The sequence below is a fragment of the Hibiscus syriacus genome, unplaced genomic scaffold (genome assembly GCF_006381635.1).
Source record: "Hibiscus syriacus cultivar Baekdansim isolate YM2019G1 unplaced genomic scaffold, ASM638163v2 tig00113157_pilon, whole genome shotgun sequence".
Lineage (NCBI taxonomy): Eukaryota > Viridiplantae > Streptophyta > Magnoliopsida > Malvales > Malvaceae > Hibiscus > Hibiscus syriacus.
Window position 1 is genome coordinate 81,014 of NW_024063447.1, and position 21,174 is coordinate 102,187.

Below are 21,174 nucleotides of genomic sequence, written 5' to 3' on the forward strand. Positions count from 1 at the left end.
ATCCGGAAACAACCAGACGTCGCAGGGAATCTTCTTTGAGGAGTTATTATTATTATTACTATTATCGTTTCAGTGATGGCTCCGCCACCGGTAGAGCAGAACGGAGACGCCGTGACGGACTCGAAAAGGTCTATCCCCACACCGTTCTTGACTAAAACTTACCAATTAGTCGATGATCATACGATCGACGACGTGATTTCGTGGAACGACGACGGATATACTTTCATCGTTTGGAACCCCACGGTTTTTGCTCGAGATTTGCTTCCTAAATATTTCAAGCATAACAATTTCTCTAGTTTCGTTCGTCAGCTCAATACTTATGTGAGCCAAACAAAAGAATCTCTTGATTTTAATTCTATGCGAGCGATATCTTTTTTGGAAATTTTTTTGTTGATTTTTTTGTTGCTTTGTTTTAGGGATTTAGAAAACTGGTGCCAGATCGATGGGAATTTTCCAACGATTATTTCCAACGAGGTGAAAAGCGACTTTTGTGCGAAATCCAACGTCGGAAGATTTCGTCGCCAACTGCAGCGGCTGTTACGGTTATGCCGGTTACAATCGCGGCGATTCCAGTTGCAAAACCTATTATATCTCCTTCGAATTCCGGAGACCAGCAATCCCCGGTTATTTCATCGGGCTCATCGCCTACTAGGCTGAGCCAAGCAGGGACCGTTGTGGCCGAGAGAAAACGACAAATTGAGGAAAGAGAACGTGCAGCTCAACAAACAATTAGCTGAGATGAAGAGCTTGTGCAATAATATATGCAGTTTGATGTCAAATTACGCTTCTCAGTCGGAGAGCAGTTCTCCGGCGACGAAACCGTTAGACTTGTTGCCGTCAAAGCGGTTGTCGTGCATAGGAGAAGGATCGGTGGATGAAGAAATGAGTCCGAGGTTGTTTGGCGTTCCAATCGGAGGAGCGGCGAAACGCGCAAGGGAATTAGTGGAAGGCGTACCACCGGCAGCGGCGCCGCCGGAGGGGGTGGACGAGACACATTTACATCTGCAGCAGCCCGGTGAGAGTGAGATGATCAAATTGGAGCCGTTGGATTGCGAGAACCTGGGGCGTAACAATGATCGCGGGATACAAGACGCGCCGTGGCTTCGGCAGTTGCACCGAGCTAATCAGAGGGTCTGCAATTGAACTTTTGGTTCGGGTATAGGTTAGGTTGTGGATCCGAACCTGGGACGAAACACGTGTTAAAACCATGTATTCTTTCATGGATCCATGCTGATCGTCGAGGAAGCAGCTGAAGAAAAAAGCAATGTCTGTTAGTCGAGAGAATCTAGGAACCCTGAAACTTTCTAGTACTGTTCCAATTCTCTGTCAGACCAAAGAAAATATTCTGGGAAAATGAAAACAACGTGTCGAATTCATAGGGATTTATTCTCATGCAACATGATGAAAGTAAGATTTTATGTTAAAAGGGATAAATTTAGATTTAAAATATATAAAGAAAAAATTTTAATTTATAAAATTTTAAAAGATGAAAATAATTTTTTTAATTATATATATATATAGTTAAAATCTATAATATGTAATAGTTTTAAATTATTTCCACCACCCGCCTGCCTAGGTCCATCCTTAATCATCAGATAATTCTGTGTGGTTGGCTGCCATGATTTCCCCACGTACATCTGGACATCTTGCCCTTTTTCTCTCTCTTTAGAATAAGATTAAAACAACTCCTCTCTCAATCTTATTCATTAGTTTGGAAAGGAACAAAGCTACAAACCTTTATATTGGATGTAGATTTTAAAATATATACAACTTAAAGTGAAAAAAATGTATAAACATTTAGTAGAAGTAATATGTAAACAATATTTGGAACTTTATATGTGATTAATTGTAGTAATAATTATTTTGTGGTGTTATTTAAATTGTTTGTTGCTAATAGTAGATATAATGAATAATAATTTGGATAGTAATATATATGCTCATTATGATGAATATTTCAATCTAACCTATTTCATTTATGACATTAAAATTATAGCTTTAACATTATTTAAAAGATCTAACATTTTATCTCACTAAATCAATGAATAATTTATATAACATTTTATCTCACTAAATTTATAATCCGGCAGTCGGCATCCACAGATACGTATTCATACTGTTCAAACAGAGAGGAAGAAGAACGGTGAGTCCACCGTCTTCGAGAGATTACTTCAACACCAGGAGTTTCTCAATCGAGAACGGTTTGGGCCTCCCAGTTGCAGCGGTGTACTTCAATGCCCAGAGAGAAACTGCCCCAAGAAGAAGATAACTATGTCGGGTTATTTTACAAATATATTATGATGTGTGGACCACGACCTTTTTTTACAAATATATAAGAAGAGAAACTGCCGAATCATAATAAATAGTTATGTTTTCTGTTAGATTATTTTATAAATATATAAGAATCAGTCTTGTAGGCTGTCGCCCGCTAGATTCCGTGACAGTTATTATGTAAGAACTAGGTTTCGATTTTGCCTGTCTGCGTTAAATATACTGCTCAAATGCAGATTTTGTCGCGTTACTGGCTTGTGGGTGCCATGGGATTTTCTGATAAGTATTTAGGTTAAATTTGAGATTAGTGTGAATCAAAAACTCAATTATTACTATTAAACCGAAAGGTAAAATTTATTTCTCAATGCTAATAAAGTTTACTTTGAGCTCCATTGCTAGCAATTAAAGCAAAAACAGACAGAAGATGAAAATCACGACCTTATTTCTACATATTATGCAGCACAGTTTTGCATATTAATCCATCAAGCACAGGTGAGTGGTGGGATATTGCATTGAGAAGTGAGTCGGGAGGCGATCTGGAGAGTGCTGTAGAGGAAGTCATGGTGCACAGATTGGAGGGCATTGCAGCAGTCAATGCTCGGGGCGGTCACTGCCCCACCGGGCACCACGAACGGTGTGCAGACGTTCAGGCTCGCCAGCTCGGTCGGGCAGCTTTGTGACTCTACCGTCTGGCTCTGCAGCACTGCCACTGCAACCACCAACATGAGTAGCGCTGCAGCGGGGGAATACGAACTGAGAGATACCAGTGACTTGAGACTTACCATGGTTTATGATCTCTATTGATTTCTTGTTCAGTTGTGAGATTTTATCCAATGGAGTTTTAGAGATTTTATAGTTGTAAAATTTGAATGTTGATTGTGTGAGTTTCCTGTCTTAAAGTTTTTAGCACATCGTAACTTTGTTCATTTCAGAACAGTTGAAGGATTCATTTGTAAATTTGGAAAGAATTTTACAGTCTGTTTTCATATGTAATATATATGGTGTAAATATACATCAATTATATTGATATAAAATATAAATAGTAAGATTATTAATTATGTTTACTAATTTATTTTAATAACTATATTAATTTTTAAATATAATTTCACAAAAAAAATTATTTAAAATACTAAAATTTTATACAACCGAATCTTCAAATATCTATATCAATACTAATTAAAATGAATCGACATTTACCGGTTTAAAACTAATATATACAACTGATAAGTATAATATTGATTCCCTGTTTATACCTCTATGTATTAAATTTTTATGTTTGTAAGGTTGTAATTGTTTTTGTTATTTGTTAGGTGGACGCGGACTTGCTTGTTTAACTATGTTTTATTGTTTTTAGTCTTTATACTCGTGCTTAAATAACCTTACAACCTCTCTTTTCTTTCAATATAGTTTTCTATAACACCTTCAACCCGATACGGATGGTCCGATCGAATCGAAATGTTACATTAGGGCCACCGAAACGACCCACGATAAAAATTTTAAAAAAATAAAATTTTGATAAACTATTTAAAAACCATAAAACAATTTGTGAATAAAACATAAATTCAGAAAATCATTCACATATTAAAATCAATATATTAATCGTACACAATATCATACTAATCTCAGACTCAATATAAAATCAAATGTGAACTACATGCCTCTTAATTACACTTGTACCGTATTCCGTGAGCAGCACCAAACAAACTCCCAAACTGATGTCAAACTGCATCAGGTGCAATACCTTTAATCCGAAATGGTAAGTAATAGAGTAAGCTTTGGGAAAGCTCAATAATACAAAACTACCAGAAGATGCTAAAGGACAAGCATGTATATGGTAAAGCATGAAATTTCTTTAGTTATCCAGACATATACAAGTCATGGTGATGAGTTGAGATTTCACTATTAACCTTCATGTAATCGTCAAGAAACTTACAGTTTAGAGAAAAATATTCTAATAAACAAATTTAGGAGATAAAAATAGGATGTCTAGTGTGTTCCCACAAAATCAGAATAAATGTAATCATAGTTTAAAAACAATAATAGTTTATTTCAGTAAAACAGATTTTCAAAATCACTGTAATACCCTCCACTTGAACACTCCATATGCAGTTCCTCAGAACTACATCCATAAGAACTTAACCTAGGTCTATTGGACGTAGGAGCCAACCTAAGGAAGTACTTTGGAGCCTATAAGCCTACCCAAGGGTCGCCTTAGGTCTGTAAAGAATTACTAGATGGATCAGGGTTAAACCTCAAAACTCCAGACTCCTACCTAGACAATGACCAAATAAAACAGTTTCAGACAGTATCATTAATATTAGAAATCATGAGCTAGAAATAATTTGTATCAGAAAACAGAGATCAGAGATCATGTTTTTATTTAAAACTCAAAGTTAACCCTCCAACCAAATACTCGAATTGCATCCATAAGGACTTACGTTATGCTCATTGGGCATAAGAGCCAACCTAAGGGAGTATCTTGGGGCCTATAGGCCTACTCAAGGGTTACATGAGGTCTGTAAAGAATTACCAGTTTGATCAGAGTTGAACCTTAGAACTCCAAGAACCTACCGGGACAATACCCAAAAAAATCAGATCATATAGAACCAGTAATATAAGATATCAGGAGCTAGATATATCATATATCACAAAATAGAGATCATAGATCGATTTTTTATTTCAGATATTAGAGTCATACTTTTTATAACCAGATAAAATATCTTTGTGCAAAGGGAACCCACTAAACGATCCATATATTTTTTCGGAGGCACTAGGTAAATGTTAGGAAGGAAATACAGACTACTGCTAGTTGATAAGATTTCAGAAATAAGATTCCTACAAAAAGGGTTCGATTGCTGAGTGATTTAATTAGACCTTTAGAAATTGCTTCTTCAAGAACATTTAGGATTTAAATACACTAGAAATGTATTTAGGAACTTTTATATCAGAATTTACTAAGGTTCAGATATAACCAGAGTGATTTTATTTTTTTCTTTGATGATAGAAGAGGGTCAAATCCAAGTTTAGGTCTTTGAACTTTTAAAGCTTTTAAAAATAACCCTAAAATCTTCAAGATCTCACAAATTTGTCCCTAAAATATACTAATTAAACATTTAACATTAAACTTAAAAATTTGGGGTGTGACCAAGGAAGGACAAAATGGCATCTTCAGACTTGCAAAATCTAGGGAGATTAGGAAAAAGGATCTAGGTAACATTAGGTTTATTAAGGACAACAATGGTGTTCTTTTAGCGAAAGATCACGATATTAAGAGGGTTTGGGGTAGTTACTTCTTTGGCTTATTTAATGACGGTGCCTCTCCATGTAGAGATAGTATCGTTGATGGGTTAGCCGACTATCATACTACGGCCAATGACTGCTCTACAAGTAGGATTGGGTTGGAGGAAGTCAAAATGGCTCTTAGAAAGATGGGAAGGGACAAAGCTGTCGGTCCTGATCAAATTCCTATCACTGTGTGGTTGGCCCTAGGAGAAGAGGGAGTTAAGTGGTTGACCAACATCTTTAATATTATTTTAGAGACTGCCAAGATGCCAGAGGAGTGGAGAGAGTCTACGGTGATACCAATCTATAAAAATAAAGGAGATCCTCAACGTTGTGGTAACTACAGAGGTATTAAACTCCTCAGCCATACCATGAAGCTATGAGAAAGGGTGATAGAGGCTAGGTTGAGACAAGTTACTAGGGTTTCGGAAAACCAATTTGGCTTTATGCCAGGCAGGTCTACCACGGAGGCGATTCATCTACTTCGACGGCTTATGGAGAAATATAGGGAAAAGTCTAGAGATCTTCACATGGCGTTCATTGACCTTGAGAAGGCTTATGATAGTGTTCCCCGCGATACGATCTGGAAGACTTTGGAAACTAGACGGATCCCAACTGCTTATATCCGGGCGATTCGTGATATGTACTGTAGATCTACTACTTACGTCAGGACTACAGTTGGCGACACCGAGGCATTCCCGGTGGAAATCGGACTCCACCAGGGGTCGGCTCTTAGCCCTTACATCTTCGCCTTGATTATGGACGACATCTATTGTGCGACACCAGACGGTGTACCATGGTGTATGCTTTTCGCTGACGACATTGTCTTAGTTGCTGAAACAAAATCTGAGTTGAATAGTAGACTGGCTACCTGGAAGACTGCTTTGGAAGAAAAAGGTTTAAGGATCAATATTGAAAAGACAGAGTATGTATGTTCAAACTTCAATGGGAACCAAAATGATGAAGATGTAGAAGTATGCATAGAAGGACACGTTCTCCCCTCAAAGGATTGTTTCAAGTACCTAGGGTCTATGATACATAAAGATGGGGGTGTAGATGATGACGTTACACACCGTATAAAGGCGGGATGGCTAAAGTGGAGGGCCGCTACTGGAGTTCTGTGTGACAAGAAGGTCCCTCTAAAACTTAAGGGAAAATTTTATAGAATGGCAATAAGACCAGCGCTGTTGTATGGATCAGAATGTTGGGCAACCAAGAAGGATCACGTGAGGAGGATTGAGGCCGCAGAAATGAGAATGCTTCGATGGACATGTGGTAGGACTCTGAGGGATATGACGACAAACTCTGCTATTAGGATGTCCTTGGGGGTGGTGTCTGTTTCCGAAAAATTGAGGGAGGGAAGACTACGGTGGTTTGGGCATGTCCTTAGGCGACTACCGTCGGATGCGGTAAGGAGGGTAGAGTCGATTACAGTCGACGGTGCCAGAAGGAAAGGACGACCAAGGCAAAAGTGGGAAGACTGCTTGAGATCTGATTTGAGGGATTTAGCCCTTACCGAAGACATGACCTCTGATAGGAAAATATGGAGGCTAAAGACTAGGGTAGTCGAGTAGTGTGGGTCACATCTATAGGGTGTATCATCTCTGTCTTCTTTTAATGTCTTTGTAGTATTTTCCATGACTTATACTTTTAATACGTTTCTGTTATTGGTATTTATGAAGGATTAGAACTGGGCTTGCTAACGTTGACTTCTGTGTATCATTCTCTTCATGTTTCCTCTTTTAAATTAGCCGGATCTTATGTTTCTGTCTATATGCAGAGATTCTTTCGCAGGGATTATTATGCAGGGATAAATTCCAGTTACAGACGCACATATGATTTTAATGACTGCATATGAATACTGATTAGCTATGTATTTATGTATTTATTTATACATGCATTGCATTTAATCTAAATTTTTAATTTTCTGACTGCCGGAGGTCTTCCACGGAAGCTACTCTCAACCTGGCGTTGGGGGTAGCCTACTACCCTACCTCCCCCTTACCCCATACATATGGGAATTGGGTTTTGTTGTTGTTGTTGTTGTTAAAAATTTGGGGTGTGACATTTTCTTTCAATATTTTTGTGTCGTATTTTTCTTTCTTTTTTTATATTATGTCTTTTATATTTTTTTCTTGAGTCTTTTTAATTTTGAATAAGATTCTTTATCCTTGTGACATGATTTTTCTCTACTCTTGTAGCACGCGTTTTTCTTCTCTTGTAGCACGATCCTCATGGTTGTTAGTATATTTTTCGCATACCTCTGCAGTCGTTTTGGTTCTCGCACAAAAATATTCAAGATATTTATATTCTGATTGGTTAGTCGATGGTCACGTATAGTTAGATCCCCTCTTTTGGTAAAAGGTTGTCTGCTGATGTAATCAGATTCTGTAGCGAAACAGCCTGTCAGATTATTTGGTTCGCTCTCCACTCATTTATCTTTTCGTTCAAGTGTTTGATTCGACACAGTCAAAGAGTTTTTATTTATGTTACTGAGTTTTGATGTTGGTCTTCATTTTCATTGGAAGATTTTAATTTTCTTTATATCTTTAATTTTAACTTTTTTTTTGTACGAGTATTTTGGTGACTATTATCTTCAAAATTTTCTCTATAATTTTATACGTTATATTTTTTATTCCTTCCATTATTAATAAAATCCAATGTCCATTTTTTAAAAAAAACCTTCCAATCTCATATTTAAAATCCCGAATTTGATTGTTCAAAAAATCGAGAATTTAAAATTACCATTATTAATTTGAAATTATGTCTAATAAAATATCTTTAGCATTCTAACATGGTTTAAGTTAGGTTTATTAGGTCTTTTAAAGTGTTAAATAGTATATTGATCATTTAAATTATATTTCATTATTATATTTGTCTCTAAAGATTTTCTTATTTAATTTAACTCTTATTTTTTATCGTACTATACATTAGTTTAATTTATTTTTTGGTTATAAATTTCTAAAAATATTTCATTTGATACATGTTAAATTTAAAAAGTTAAAAATTTATAAAAATATATTTAAAAACTTCAAGAAAAATATTTGGATAACGTTCATCATTGTTGGAAAGTGTAAGGGTTAAATTGAATAAACAATTTCTTTAAGCATCAAAGTGATAAAGAGTTATAACTATAGGGGCTAAAGTACCATTAATCCTCTTTGAATTAGGCTGTAATTTAGGAGAACTCTATAACAAAACCCTCTCTGTTGGGTTAGGGTTTTACGGAGAGCAAGCACCAAAGTGAAGCTTTGACCAAAAGCCTGCGAGAATACAGACACTCTTAGCTTTCTCTAGGAAGAACCTACAATGGCGGACGAAGACTATAATGACATGGACATGGGGTTCTCTCTTTGTTCACTTCTATATTCTTCTATTTTGTGTTTATGTAGTCAATACTAAAATTCGATCATCATTTTTCCTTGTTGCTGTTGAAACTCGGATAAACAGAGCAAATCCACGATTTGGGTTTTTTAGTTTTTGCTCATCAGTTACCAATATGTTGTCTTTTCCTTTTTAAAATAAGGGCATGAGAATGAACCCTAATTTTTCTAAACAAGCAAAACATAGGGGCATATTATTTATATCATATCTGTTTTGATTTTTCTTTTCTTCAAAATTGAAATATTTTTGTGTTTCTTTTTGCTTCTCAAGAACTTAACTTGGGATTGTTAAAATTGTTGCTGTAGATATGAGGATGAGCCACCAGAGCTCGAGATTGAAGTAAGTTTTTTTTTTATCATCGTTTGCTGTAAGAAATCTAATGTAATTTATAAAGTTACTTACTGTCGGACGAATTTTCTGTTTGGTGGACAGGAAGGAGCAGAGGAGGATTTGGAAAACGCTGACAATGATGATGTTCCTCTGGAACCTATTGAAACCGACGACATCGGAGGCCAAGAAGCTAAAGACAAAACTACTCGCAAAACGTCAAAGTACGTGACCAAATACGAGCGTGCTAGAATCTTGGTACCCGAGCCCTGCAAATCAGGTTGGCTAAGTATAACTTTAGATTCTCTTATTTGCTTTGTGATATGCTTCAACAATTCTATTTCATGTTGTTTGCTGAGCAGTATGAATGCTCCTGTTATGGTCGAGTTGGAGGGAGAGACTGACCCACTCGAGGTATGATTATGTTTATGACTGCATTTTGTGTTGTTTCAACGAGAAAATTTGGTGTTGTAGCTTAGCTGGGTATAAAGACATGAGGCCGCCACTTTACTCACTTATTTTGCAATACATGTTTTGAGTATCACATATGCGTAAAATGGACTCTATTCGGTTATGTTCTTTCATTGCTTGAAGGAAGTTTTTGGATTGTATACGGGGGATAGGAATAATACATATAAGCAAACGTGTGCTATCATAATTTGTCAACCAGGTAAGAAAACCTTGTGAAAGTTTCTTGGCTTGTCAAAAAAGTTTTAATCTATCTTCTTTACTTAGTCTGCTTCGTACCAACATCCCATGCTTGACCTTGAATATTTTAAACTCATAAGCAAGTTGTTTATAGTCAAGTTTCTATAATCCATATCAATCTATACATTACATGAGTAGTGAGAAAGCTTCATGCCAGTTACACTAATATTATGTTTCTTCTTTGCTCTAAACTCATCATCGGCGATTGATTATGTGATTGCTTCTCGATCTAGTGTGTGATTGCTGTAAGAGTTATAACGCTTAGATTTGGTCTGGTAATGTAAAGAGACTAATCTAGGATGACGCCTTTCAAACCTATGTTAGTTGACACATTTAAAGCCATGTTCATCTTTCTGTTTCGAGCAACATAGAATGTAGCCTTCGAAAGGCACTTGGCCATTGAAATTTGTTAGAGCTGTTTTGCGTATAAATTATTAGGTTTTTCTTCTTATTTGTGCCCCACTCACTCGTGAGGTAGTGAAATTAATTTGCATTAACGAAAATTGATTCCAAGATTTTAATAATTTGCATTAAATTGCAAATTAAATGGGTTAAGAAAATGACATGGGTTATGGTTCCGCAAAGAAAGTCCCATGCCAACTTTGGAGTTCAGATGATCTACTACCATTAATTACGTAAATTATAAAAAATGTATATATTGTTTTATCATCTTTGTATACATGATCTAGAGATGTAAGCGCTAACACCACTTAGTTTATGACGAGTGTTTTATGGACAGAAATCGTGTGATTCAACAGACTGAATCTGGTATAGATAGGTTGGAGTAGATCATGATATCGTATGTTTCTTTCTTGTTCCATTGGATCTAGCTATGAAACGAAGCTTCATGATGGGAGAGGTATCTTTTCCTTGCAGGTAAAGTCTGGTGGTTGTGATGAAATCGATTTACTTTTGGTTCAACTTCAACTCCCGTTGGATGGCTTATCCTTCCCTCTTTGGCTCCCTCTCCCGCACCATCCTTGGTGCTTACCAATATCATGTAGTACAAATTATGTTGTTCACACATTTATTTTTATGAAATATTTGTATCTGATATAAATTTAAAGGTTCTTTAATTCTATATATATATTTACCCGTTTAAATCCGAATAACATACAGAAAAAAAAATGTGTGAAATTTGTTGATTTTCTATCAACAGCGTGTTGCTTCTGAGCCATGACATTGCCTAATTCCTATGCCTCTTTTTAGCTTCCTTTAATTAATACATGGTCGATACATACATACGGACGATATCATGGAAGGCAATAAAATAATAATAAATTAAATTACTTCATCATAATTAGGATTTTTCATTATTGATCGAATATTATAAACGTTAGGTCAACATTAGTGCAGATAACGATATATATTTGTTATGTTATTATATAGATATCTTTATTATTTGATATTCATTTTCGAAATTAAGTTACAATATATAGACTTTCTAGTTCTACCGTCCCAATATCTTTTTGATTCTTTGAAACGTAATCAAAGTAGTGAAAACTAAACATGCGAAAAATGAGCGTTTGCTGAAAAAAACAACTTTTATATCTAAAAAACAAATAAGCTTTTATATTTTAATATTATTAAAAACTATTTGAGGGGAAAATATAATTAAATTAATATTACTTATTAGAATGTAAATTTATACATAGAGGTGGCAATTGGGTGGGGAAAAATAAAAAATCTTGGGAATCCGAACCGACAGTTGAGGAATAACCAAAATCTTCACCCACGGAAATGGGGATGAGGGAAGTTTTATCCACGAAGCTCAAATGGGGACGGGGATTGCTATATCCAAACCATAGTGATAACCGAACCGTACTGATGTGAATAACCGTGGAGATCCCTAGAAAATATCCGTAGGAATCCTCGATATTTTACAAAATTTTAAAAATATATTTATAATCATTTACCTATATACCTTTAATATATATTTTAATAAAAATTATATATGATAAAAAAACTTAACTATATATATTCTAATACCGCAATGGTTAAGATTGTATATATACATTGGGTGATAGATCGATATTGACGTTTGAAACTTTCATATTATAGATAGAGACCAATTTGAGACAATATGATATATTTTACAAGTTATAAGTATTGTATGGATTTAAAAAATGTTTGTTTAATTTTTTGGGATGAGTATTATCTGAAACATGCAGGGATTCATAAAAGATGGATATGGGGACAAAGAAAAATCCGCAAAAACACATAATGAAAATTCTTTAAAATTGTACCTGCAAGTGTTGAGGACGGAATGGGTAATGCAAAACTGTCCCCGCCCACCCCATTGCCACCGCTGTTTATACTTATATTTACATACCTTTTCTTTAAAAATAAGAATTTTAGTATGGTAAGGAACCAAATCCAAAACATAAAAATAAATTAAATTTGAACGATTAGAATGTGGAATTTACAAGACATGCCATGCCGGATGTTTGATCACGTTACCTTGCTTTGTTAGGTAAAGCTCAACGGCGGTGATGTCCTCTATCGATTACGGTTATTGGAAGGAGACCGCACAACCTCCGCCCATTCTCTTGCAAAAACATTCCAGAGGTAAACACCAAATGTCACCTCAACAAGCAATCCCAACTTATTTGGAAATCATATCTTATTATCAATTTGATGATTATGTGTATATATATTTGAAGAAGGGTTTATTTTTAACATCGCCCCACATGGACCAAAAAGCCTCACATAAATGTTAGGAACAAATGCCTTTGGTCATCACATTACCCCAAAATTTATATGCCATTTGGTCGGTATCCTGTCCCCTATTAAATATGCCCAAATGCCCTATTATTATACCCACAAATTTATAGATATCGACATTTGTTAGTTTTACTAAATACATTCAACTACGCTTGTTCCCAATACGCTTGTATTTAAATACATTCGAAGACACCTATCACTCTGTTAATTTAATTTATAATGAATATAATTTGTTTGGGTATAAGTACAATATATAAGTTTAGTAAATAAATTTATTTATATAAAAATGATCGAATATTTATATAAAAAACAAATAGTCATCAAATTTAAAATTAACGAATATCCTTTGAAAGTTTAAACCAATAAATACAAGAAGCGGCCGGGCAACCGGCTTGGAGAACATCACTGATGCATCTCTCGCACGTGTCCCTCACACGCATGGGGTAGCGTCGGTGGTGGATATTTAATTGTATTTAATTGTTTCTTTTCGTTTGACATCATCTGATGCGGCAGTAAATTAGTTCTCACAGTAAATCTATAATCTGCCAACATCCTATAAAGACCATAGGCGTTCGTCCGTCTGCATTTATGGCCCTACTTCTATTAGTAAAACCGTGTTGCACTGAAATAGTACCCTAAGGAAGCAGAATTTGACCTAGATTTGAGTCTTTATTTATGTAGAGAATTCTTATTAAGAGATTCATCTTGTAAAATTATGTATTCGACCTGAGTTAGTTTAGATTCATCCTGTAAAACCTTGAAATTAAACGAAAAAAAAACCCACAATTTGGTAGGAAGTTTAATTAATTGTTTTTAATTTTCATTATATATTTATACATACAATATTTATTAAAGTAACTATAATTACATATAATTTTGCGTTGACATATTAATTTGAAATTAAATACTAAAATAATACTCATTTTCGATCATTTATTAAAATAATGATAATCTTTACTTGAAACTAAAATAATATATGAATGATTGGATATCTCTTATACGTAACAGTTAGGGTGGCAAAGGGGCAGGGCGGTGACGTTTTTGTGTTATTCATTATGTCTTTAATATTTGTAGGTATAGATTTGGATAATCGTTATTATATGTTTTGAAGATTTTTTTTGTCTCCATACTTATTTTTTATGAATCTTTGTGGGTTTTGATTAATCTTTATCCAAAAAATAAATAAATATTTTTGAAATTAATGTAAGACCTAAAACTTGTCAGATATATCAGATTGTCTCAAATTGATCTCTAACTATAATATGAAAGTTTCAAACGTCAATATTCATCTAACACCCAATGTATATACAATCTTAACCGTTTTCAAGCGCAACAAATCAATGTATATTAAATGATAAAATATCTAAACTTCAATTTCAATTCCTTTTGAGATGTAACAGTAACAACACGTAATCTCATAATCTTATCATATATAATTTTTTATTAAAATATATATTAAGGGTATATAGATAGATGATTATAAATATATTTTTAAAATTTTGTAAAATATTGGGATCTCTACGGATATTTTTCGGAGATGTCCATGATTATTGATACGGGTACGGTACGATGATCCTCACGGTTCGTATATAATAATCTCATTCCCTATCTCCATATGTACTTCAGGAATAAAACTTTCCTCATCCCATCCTAGTAGATAAAGATTTCGATTATTCTATATCAGGTCGGTTTGAATCCCTAAGTTTTCGATTTTTTCTCGCTGATGGCCGCCCCTAATAACAGCTAAATTTAAGAAATTATGACTGTTATGACGTATTTTTATTAATATAGAAGACCCATGAAAGATTCGATAACTAAGCATACCCTTCATATATTTTGAGCAAGGCACAGTCAAAGATAAAATGAAAAAACAACAACAAAAAGATAAATGAATTTAGTTTCAAAAGAAAAATATATATAAACGGCATGTATTGAATACATGTGTTAATATAATTATATGAATCAAAACTAGGATATATATATATATATATAACATATTATATTTAACTATTTGATAAAATAAATATCTAAAGCGAACTACCGTCTTCATTCAAGTTAACTTACGCTAACACATACATCATGTATTTTTCTAGATAAAATTTATTTTTTTATCAAAATTCTTTTTGAAATTGATCCTTCAATAGACACGCACCTTATAACACTTCCAATGTTACATAAGGTAAATATACATTATATCAAACGCGATTTAAGAAAAATGTAATTAATAATATACAGATGAAAATGTCAAATTTACTTATGTGCTTAAATTATTTATGAAAATTTTGAGTAAAATTATCAAAATATTTTAATATATAAAATAAATTTAAAATAATTGCATTATTTGAAAGAAAAATTATATGTCCTAAGTTCGAACTACGTTGGTTGAGAATCCTAGAAAAAAGCGGGAGAACAGAGTGGTGGATTTTTTGAGCCCCTCCAGAAGTTACCTTGTAAGATCGGATTCTTCAGGATGACCTTGGATATTCTACGTTATAAAAAAAAATTGCATGTGAATTTATAGGAATACATAAAATGTCAAATATTAATATATATATATATACACACATACATACATAACTTACAGTCTCTCAAGTCAGAACACAACAGCTGCTTATTTAGCTGTCCTCTGGTTTTTTATTCATTTTCCTTCTTTTCTTTATTCGGTTATCCCCAGAGATTTTCTTTTCTCTAGATTATATTCTTTCCCCCTGCTTAACATTTGAATTTTTCCGGTAATTATCTCGGGGGGGGGGGGAAATCCCATATTCTCAATATATTCCGCCCAGCAAATTCCGAGCTATTTCGGGTACACTAATGTCGGAAGAGATCTGAGATTAAGGTTCTGTTCTGTTATAGTCAGCGATCCGGGTGTTTGGTTGGGTTTTCTTGCAGCGAAAGGATCGAAGGTGTTGTTCTGTTCTTTTTCTTGCCTTTTGCAAGGCGCCATTGGAAAGAAAAAAAGTAGAAAAAGGAAACCAACAAGGCGAAGAAGACCAAGAGTCATCCAGTTCAGTTTCATTTGTCGTCGTAAACACGCGTGGCCGTAGGAGTTGGACTCGTAATATGTCCGTCCTTCAACTACCTTTGTCTGAAAAATGTTTTTCTCTATGATTTCTGTTACAGAGATCGCTCACTTTCAGTCTTCGTAGAGATCTAAAACCAATCTCACTCTCCCTTGCCTTCGTAAATATTTTTCGTTTACTTTAAAAAAAATGATGGCAATGAAGACTAAAGAGACAACGCTGCCGGCAGAGATACACGGCCGCTTAGCCTCAGGCGGTGGAGGTGAACCGGCCGCCCGTGAATGGGAGCTTAGACCCGGAGGCATGTTGGTTCAGAAGCGAAGCCCGGATTCCGATCGAATCTCAATCCCACCACCGACTATTAGTGTTAGAGTCAAATATGGTTCCATCTACCACGAAATCCACATCAATTCGCATGCTACATTCGGTAAAAAAAAAAAAAACTATTTTCCGCAGAAAAAAATCAGTTTAATTCCAGTGAATTAATCAAATCAAATTGGGTTTTTTGTTGCAGGGGAATTGAAGAAGATGTTGACCGTACCAACCGGATTACACCATCAAGATCAAAAGCTGTTATACAAAGAGAAAGAGAGGGATTCCAAGGCGTTTCTGGATATGGCGGGTGTGAAGGACAAATCCAAGATTGTTCTAATCGAAGACCCGATTAGTCAAGAAAAACGATTATTGGAGATGAGGAAGAATGCTAAGATGGAGAAGGCTTCAAAATCCATCTCCGAAATCAGCTTGGAAGTCGATAGTCTCGCCGGCCGGGTAAGATTACGTTCAAATTCTCGTATGATCATGCAGTCCTTATTCTGGGTTTTGATTAAGGTTTGAATTACAATTTCGGTGTCGTTATCTTAGGTTTCGGCGTTTGAATCAATCATTTCAAAGGGTGGGAGAGTAGGTGAGAAAGATGTGGTCATTTTGATTGAACTTTTGATGAACCAGTTGCTCAAATTAGATGGGATTATGGGTGATGGAGATGTCAAATTGCAAAGAAAAATGCAGGTAATGGGAAAAAGCTTAATATTTCATAAACTTACTGATAGTATATGTTAATTTATGGGATTTATAGGCTTAATTATTTGCCATTGTTTATGTTAGGTCAAAAGAGTCCAAAAATATGTTGAAACATTGGATATGTTGAAGATCAAAAACTCCATGCCAAGCAACAATGGAGCTCAAACAAAGATGCAGACTCAGCATAGGCACACCAATGGGCAAAACCTAGCCCCAATTCAAGAGCAGCAGTCGAAGCATTCGGGTTCGGAAGGGGTTGTGGTTACGACGGATTGGGAGACGTTTGATTCTTCACGGGCGTTGTTGCCGATCCCCTCGACATCGAAAGGCAATAATTCAGTCCAGCCAAAGTTCCCTTGGGAGTTCTTTGACTAAGCAAATAAGCCATTGTGTCTGTTACTCACTGTATGTGTTGGATGAGGTTTGCGTTTGCGTTTGCTTTGCAGTTGGGTTTGCAATCTTTTTCTTCTTTCGGTATGTGCTTCATTCTTTATGTGCTTATATTTGTATTGGGCAACTCTCATTTAGTTCACCAGGAAAATAAATGGGGGCCTTCCACCAAAGTTATGACTACAGTTAAAAGGAGCTGGTACTTCTCTCTATTTTTCATATCCCAATTTGTACTTTCCTACATTTGACGGTGACAAACACGTATTTAGTTTTTTGTGTTTATTTTTTTTAAATGTTTATGTTCAGTTTTTTAGTGTACAATTCGATTGATAATTAGAGTTTACCGGAAGTACCGAGTTTCAACAATTGTCAACCTTTTTGTTCCGATTCGAACAAGATAAGGGGTTAGTTGTTCTTTTTTCCTTCGTATCTTATCCAAAATTTTCTTCACTTATAAATTAAAAGATAATAAATATCTTTTTTTGAATACGAAAAATATAACAAATATTAAATATATTTAAACTTAATATTTTTTTAATTGAATTTAAACTTAAATTTTCGTATAAAATATATGGGCATCGATATTAATTGAACTAAAATAAGCCCATCGGTGGATGAAGTTTAGGGTTTGAAGATACAAACTATTTTAATCCTCACACCTTACTTACAGTGGGGACATCATCCAACTTTAAACAGACCAAAAAGGAAGACTATGATAATTTAAGCAGTCCAATGATAGGAGGCCAAGTATCATGAAATGGGCTCAAAGAAATGATTGGGGTTGTGTTGTATATGTCAGGATACCATTGTTTTTACAAATGTCAAGTGATCCCATTTACAGAATAAAGGCAGGTTGAGAAAAACCTTCCATATATGGTCCTTAAAACACATTTTGATGTTCGTAATTCATATTATATTCAGAGTTGGACGGGGTGAGATCCAGGGGTGTACCCAGTCAGAGTCCATATACATACACTACCACCAGGTGGGGAGGGTGGGATGGTCGCCCCCCTTAAAAATTACAAATAAATTCTTATCGTAAGAATAAAATTTGTCATTTACAGACAAAAGAACCCAGTGTTCTGCTACATGTATCTTGCAACTTTCTTTTATGGAAAAATGCAATTACAATTAGAATAGTAACAATATTAATTTATTTTAAAAAATCAACCAAATTAATTTTTTTAGTTTGATATACGACTATTCAAAAAAAAATAGTAACAATTTGATATATGAAAAATAGAGTTAAATTTCAACTTCTTTTTATTTCTGTGTTTACATGATGTACCATTGAAATGCCTAGCTTGTACACTTGTATTTTGGGGACACATAGGAAAACCTTGTGTCCAGCGAATGGGAACAAATGGGCTAAAACAACTAAGCCCACATTCTACCATCACCTGGATTTCTAGTTGTAATTGGAAGCCCAAGACAGTTTCTCAAACCTAACCATAGATTTATATATTATGATTGAGAAAGTTAAATTAATGTTAATGCATAACAATCTGATCACTTTGGATATTTGATGTTAATATTTAGTGTATTAATCATACTTATCTTTAATGCTTAATATAAAGTTGAAAGCCATAGTTTAAAGAGAAGGTAAACAAGTGTAATTGTAATTTAATTGATTGGTGTCCAAAATGGCTTTGGGGAATGTCACTATAACGGCCCACTAAATCTAATAATATTTAGTGAAGGTTGCCCCAACTTAGCTTTAACCCTATAAAGCACTTCATCGAACAATACAAAGCACTTTTTTGCTTACTAATCTTTTAACTGTTACACAATTATAATTAAATCTTTATCCTTGCAACGTTAAAGCAATGATATATTTAAATAATAATTATATAAATCTAAAAACTATTCTATAACAGTTCGATAAAGATTAGTGGCCGTCTCATAATAATCTTTTAATAACTATTTTAAAGATTATTGGTCAAAAAGATATTTCTATACGATTTAATGATTATAATGTACTTCACCCGTGAGAACTTTTACTTACTGTCCTTGTCAAAGGCTGATATTTTGGTGTGAATCCACATTGGTTAAACAAGAAATGAAGGGTAAATAAAGAGGGCTTGTCAAAAGAAGCATCTTTTTCTTCACTGCCTTCTTTAAGGAAAAAAACAAACAAACAAACATTCATTGAAGCTTAATTTATAGGTAAAATTGCATACTCTTTCCGCAATCGCTTATGTGTTGATATGTTTATGGTTGGATAATCAAAATTTTACATTTGATCTTAACAAAATTATCTCCATGTGCTAAATAAAACTTGATATAAAGGTGTATAATGTAATACTATTATTATATTCCAACTAATGAGAGTTGAAGAGATGTTGATAATGTAGTGTGATGGTATTCAGTAGCGTAACATGTTGAATATTGTATTGCCTACTTTAAAGGAGAGTTCCAAGTTGAGACGGATTGGAGGGGCATTTGAGCAGCCAAGTCCTAGTGTGTCTGAGAAATGAAGGATGATGGAGCCAAGCCTCCGATCACGGGTTGTCTGGGTCATAATCCGAGGGTTGTCTGCATGAGAGGGCTCCACTACCTCAGCTTTTGCCATTATCCCCGTAGTATTCCCATTATCTCCAAATATTCTATTCATATTTGTTCTCTGAAAACGACAACTATTCTGTTCTAATATTCTCTAAAGTGCTTCTTTGCCTGCAAGCAATGCGTCACATACTTATCCTTCCCAATGTCATCTACTGCAATGCAATCTAATATTATATTTTTTGGCTGCTTTCTTTTACTTTTGAAGGAAGAATGGGTTTTTCTTTTATCTCCAATATGTGGGATCTTATACCCACCCATACGACACTCTTTTATCTTTTTATTTAAGAAGAAGAAAAACAACGGGGCACGACTTGCTTGCCGGTTTCATGGATGTCGATAGACTAATATTCATTTCGTTTTTCACTTTTTCATCCACTTTGCTTTCTTCTACATTCTTATCTATTGCAATGAAAAATAAATTGAAAGGGGAAAAAAGTTATAACTTAAACTATAATTAAAGTGATTAATTGATCGATTAAATTCGGAATGCAATAATTTTTTTATGTTTATCAAAAAATGAAGTAAAAAAATTATGTTTATTAAAGTGACTTTGATTCATATCCCAATCACAAAATGAGAGAATCAAAGTTTAATTTAATTAATATGTAAATTTGTAAAACCTAAAATTGGGATTAAAATCTTAATATATTTTTTAAAATTTAAATATAGTGAATGACGGTTAAGACTTTCGTAATAATCGGTTTTATTCTTTTTACAAATTTATCTCCAATATTATATAAAACCAAACGTCGAACGGTGGAATGTTGGGCAGTACTGTCATGCCACAATGGAAACATTCTACAAAGTTAATTAAAAGAGCCAATAAATAAATAAAATAAACTTTAGGGCTTCCTGATATTAGTGTTTTTGCATGATTAAACGATGTTTCGGTGACTCTTGAATGATCGGGATCTCCGGTTCCACAGGAGAATCAACGGAGTGCTAAGAAAACGAGGAATGATCTGGGGGGATGGAGTCGTAGGGGATGATTGGATTGTGAATTTACAATCAGATGTGGGGGATATTCAGATGAGCTCGAAGGAGGTGTCAATGATGGACGTGGGCGATATTGGTTCTGGTTCGATTAATGTTAGACAGCCTTGCTCAAACGACATTGAAGGAGGTGCTTCAAAAACCTATGTTGCACGCTTATGGGGGCAACGGGGGATGGGGGATTGGTTGATGTTGTTTTTCTAGATTGTGATGTGGAACTACAGGAGGGCTACGTTCGTGTCGATAGAAAAGGGCCATACCCTATGGTTCACTTCTCCGATAGAGTGCATGATGCGATTGATGCAAATATGAAAAAGTCAATAATTGTTTGACTTTTGGGGAGAAAGATTGGTTATAGGGTCATTTGGAACAAAATTATGTTGCTATTGCAACCTCAGGGTATGTTTCAATTGATGGACCTAGAGAATGAATATTATCTCATTCGATTTGAGAAGGATTATGAATACACATCATATAATTATCCCTC

At 34.6% G+C, this 21,174-nt stretch overlaps 2 protein-coding genes and 2 pseudogenes across 2 annotated transcripts; 3 read left to right on the forward strand and 1 right to left on the reverse strand.

Moving 5' to 3' along the window:
* Positions 1–27: 27 nt before the first annotated feature.
* LOC120186067 lies at positions 28–8,371 on the forward strand (annotated as a pseudogene).
* LOC120186063 (protein 108-like) lies at positions 2,751–3,053 on the reverse strand. Its single transcript, XM_039190110.1, has one exon. It carries the CDS (start codon positions 3,051–3,053, stop codon positions 2,751–2,753), a length of 303 nt encoding a protein of 100 aa, XP_039046041.1.
* A 426-nt stretch (positions 8,372–8,797) lies between the features above and the next one.
* Positions 8,798–9,681, forward strand: LOC120186051 (annotated as a pseudogene).
* A 6,044-nt stretch (positions 9,682–15,725) lies between these two features.
* LOC120186044 (BAG family molecular chaperone regulator 1-like) lies at positions 15,726–17,257 on the forward strand. Its single transcript, XM_039190100.1, has 4 exons — positions 15,726–16,143; positions 16,231–16,487; positions 16,581–16,727; positions 16,824–17,257. Exons 1-4 carry the CDS (start codon positions 15,906–15,908, stop codon positions 17,112–17,114), a joined length of 933 nt encoding a protein of 310 aa, XP_039046031.1. The 5' UTR covers positions 15,726–15,905; the 3' UTR covers positions 17,115–17,257.
* The last annotated feature ends 3,917 nt before the right edge of the window (positions 17,258–21,174 follow it).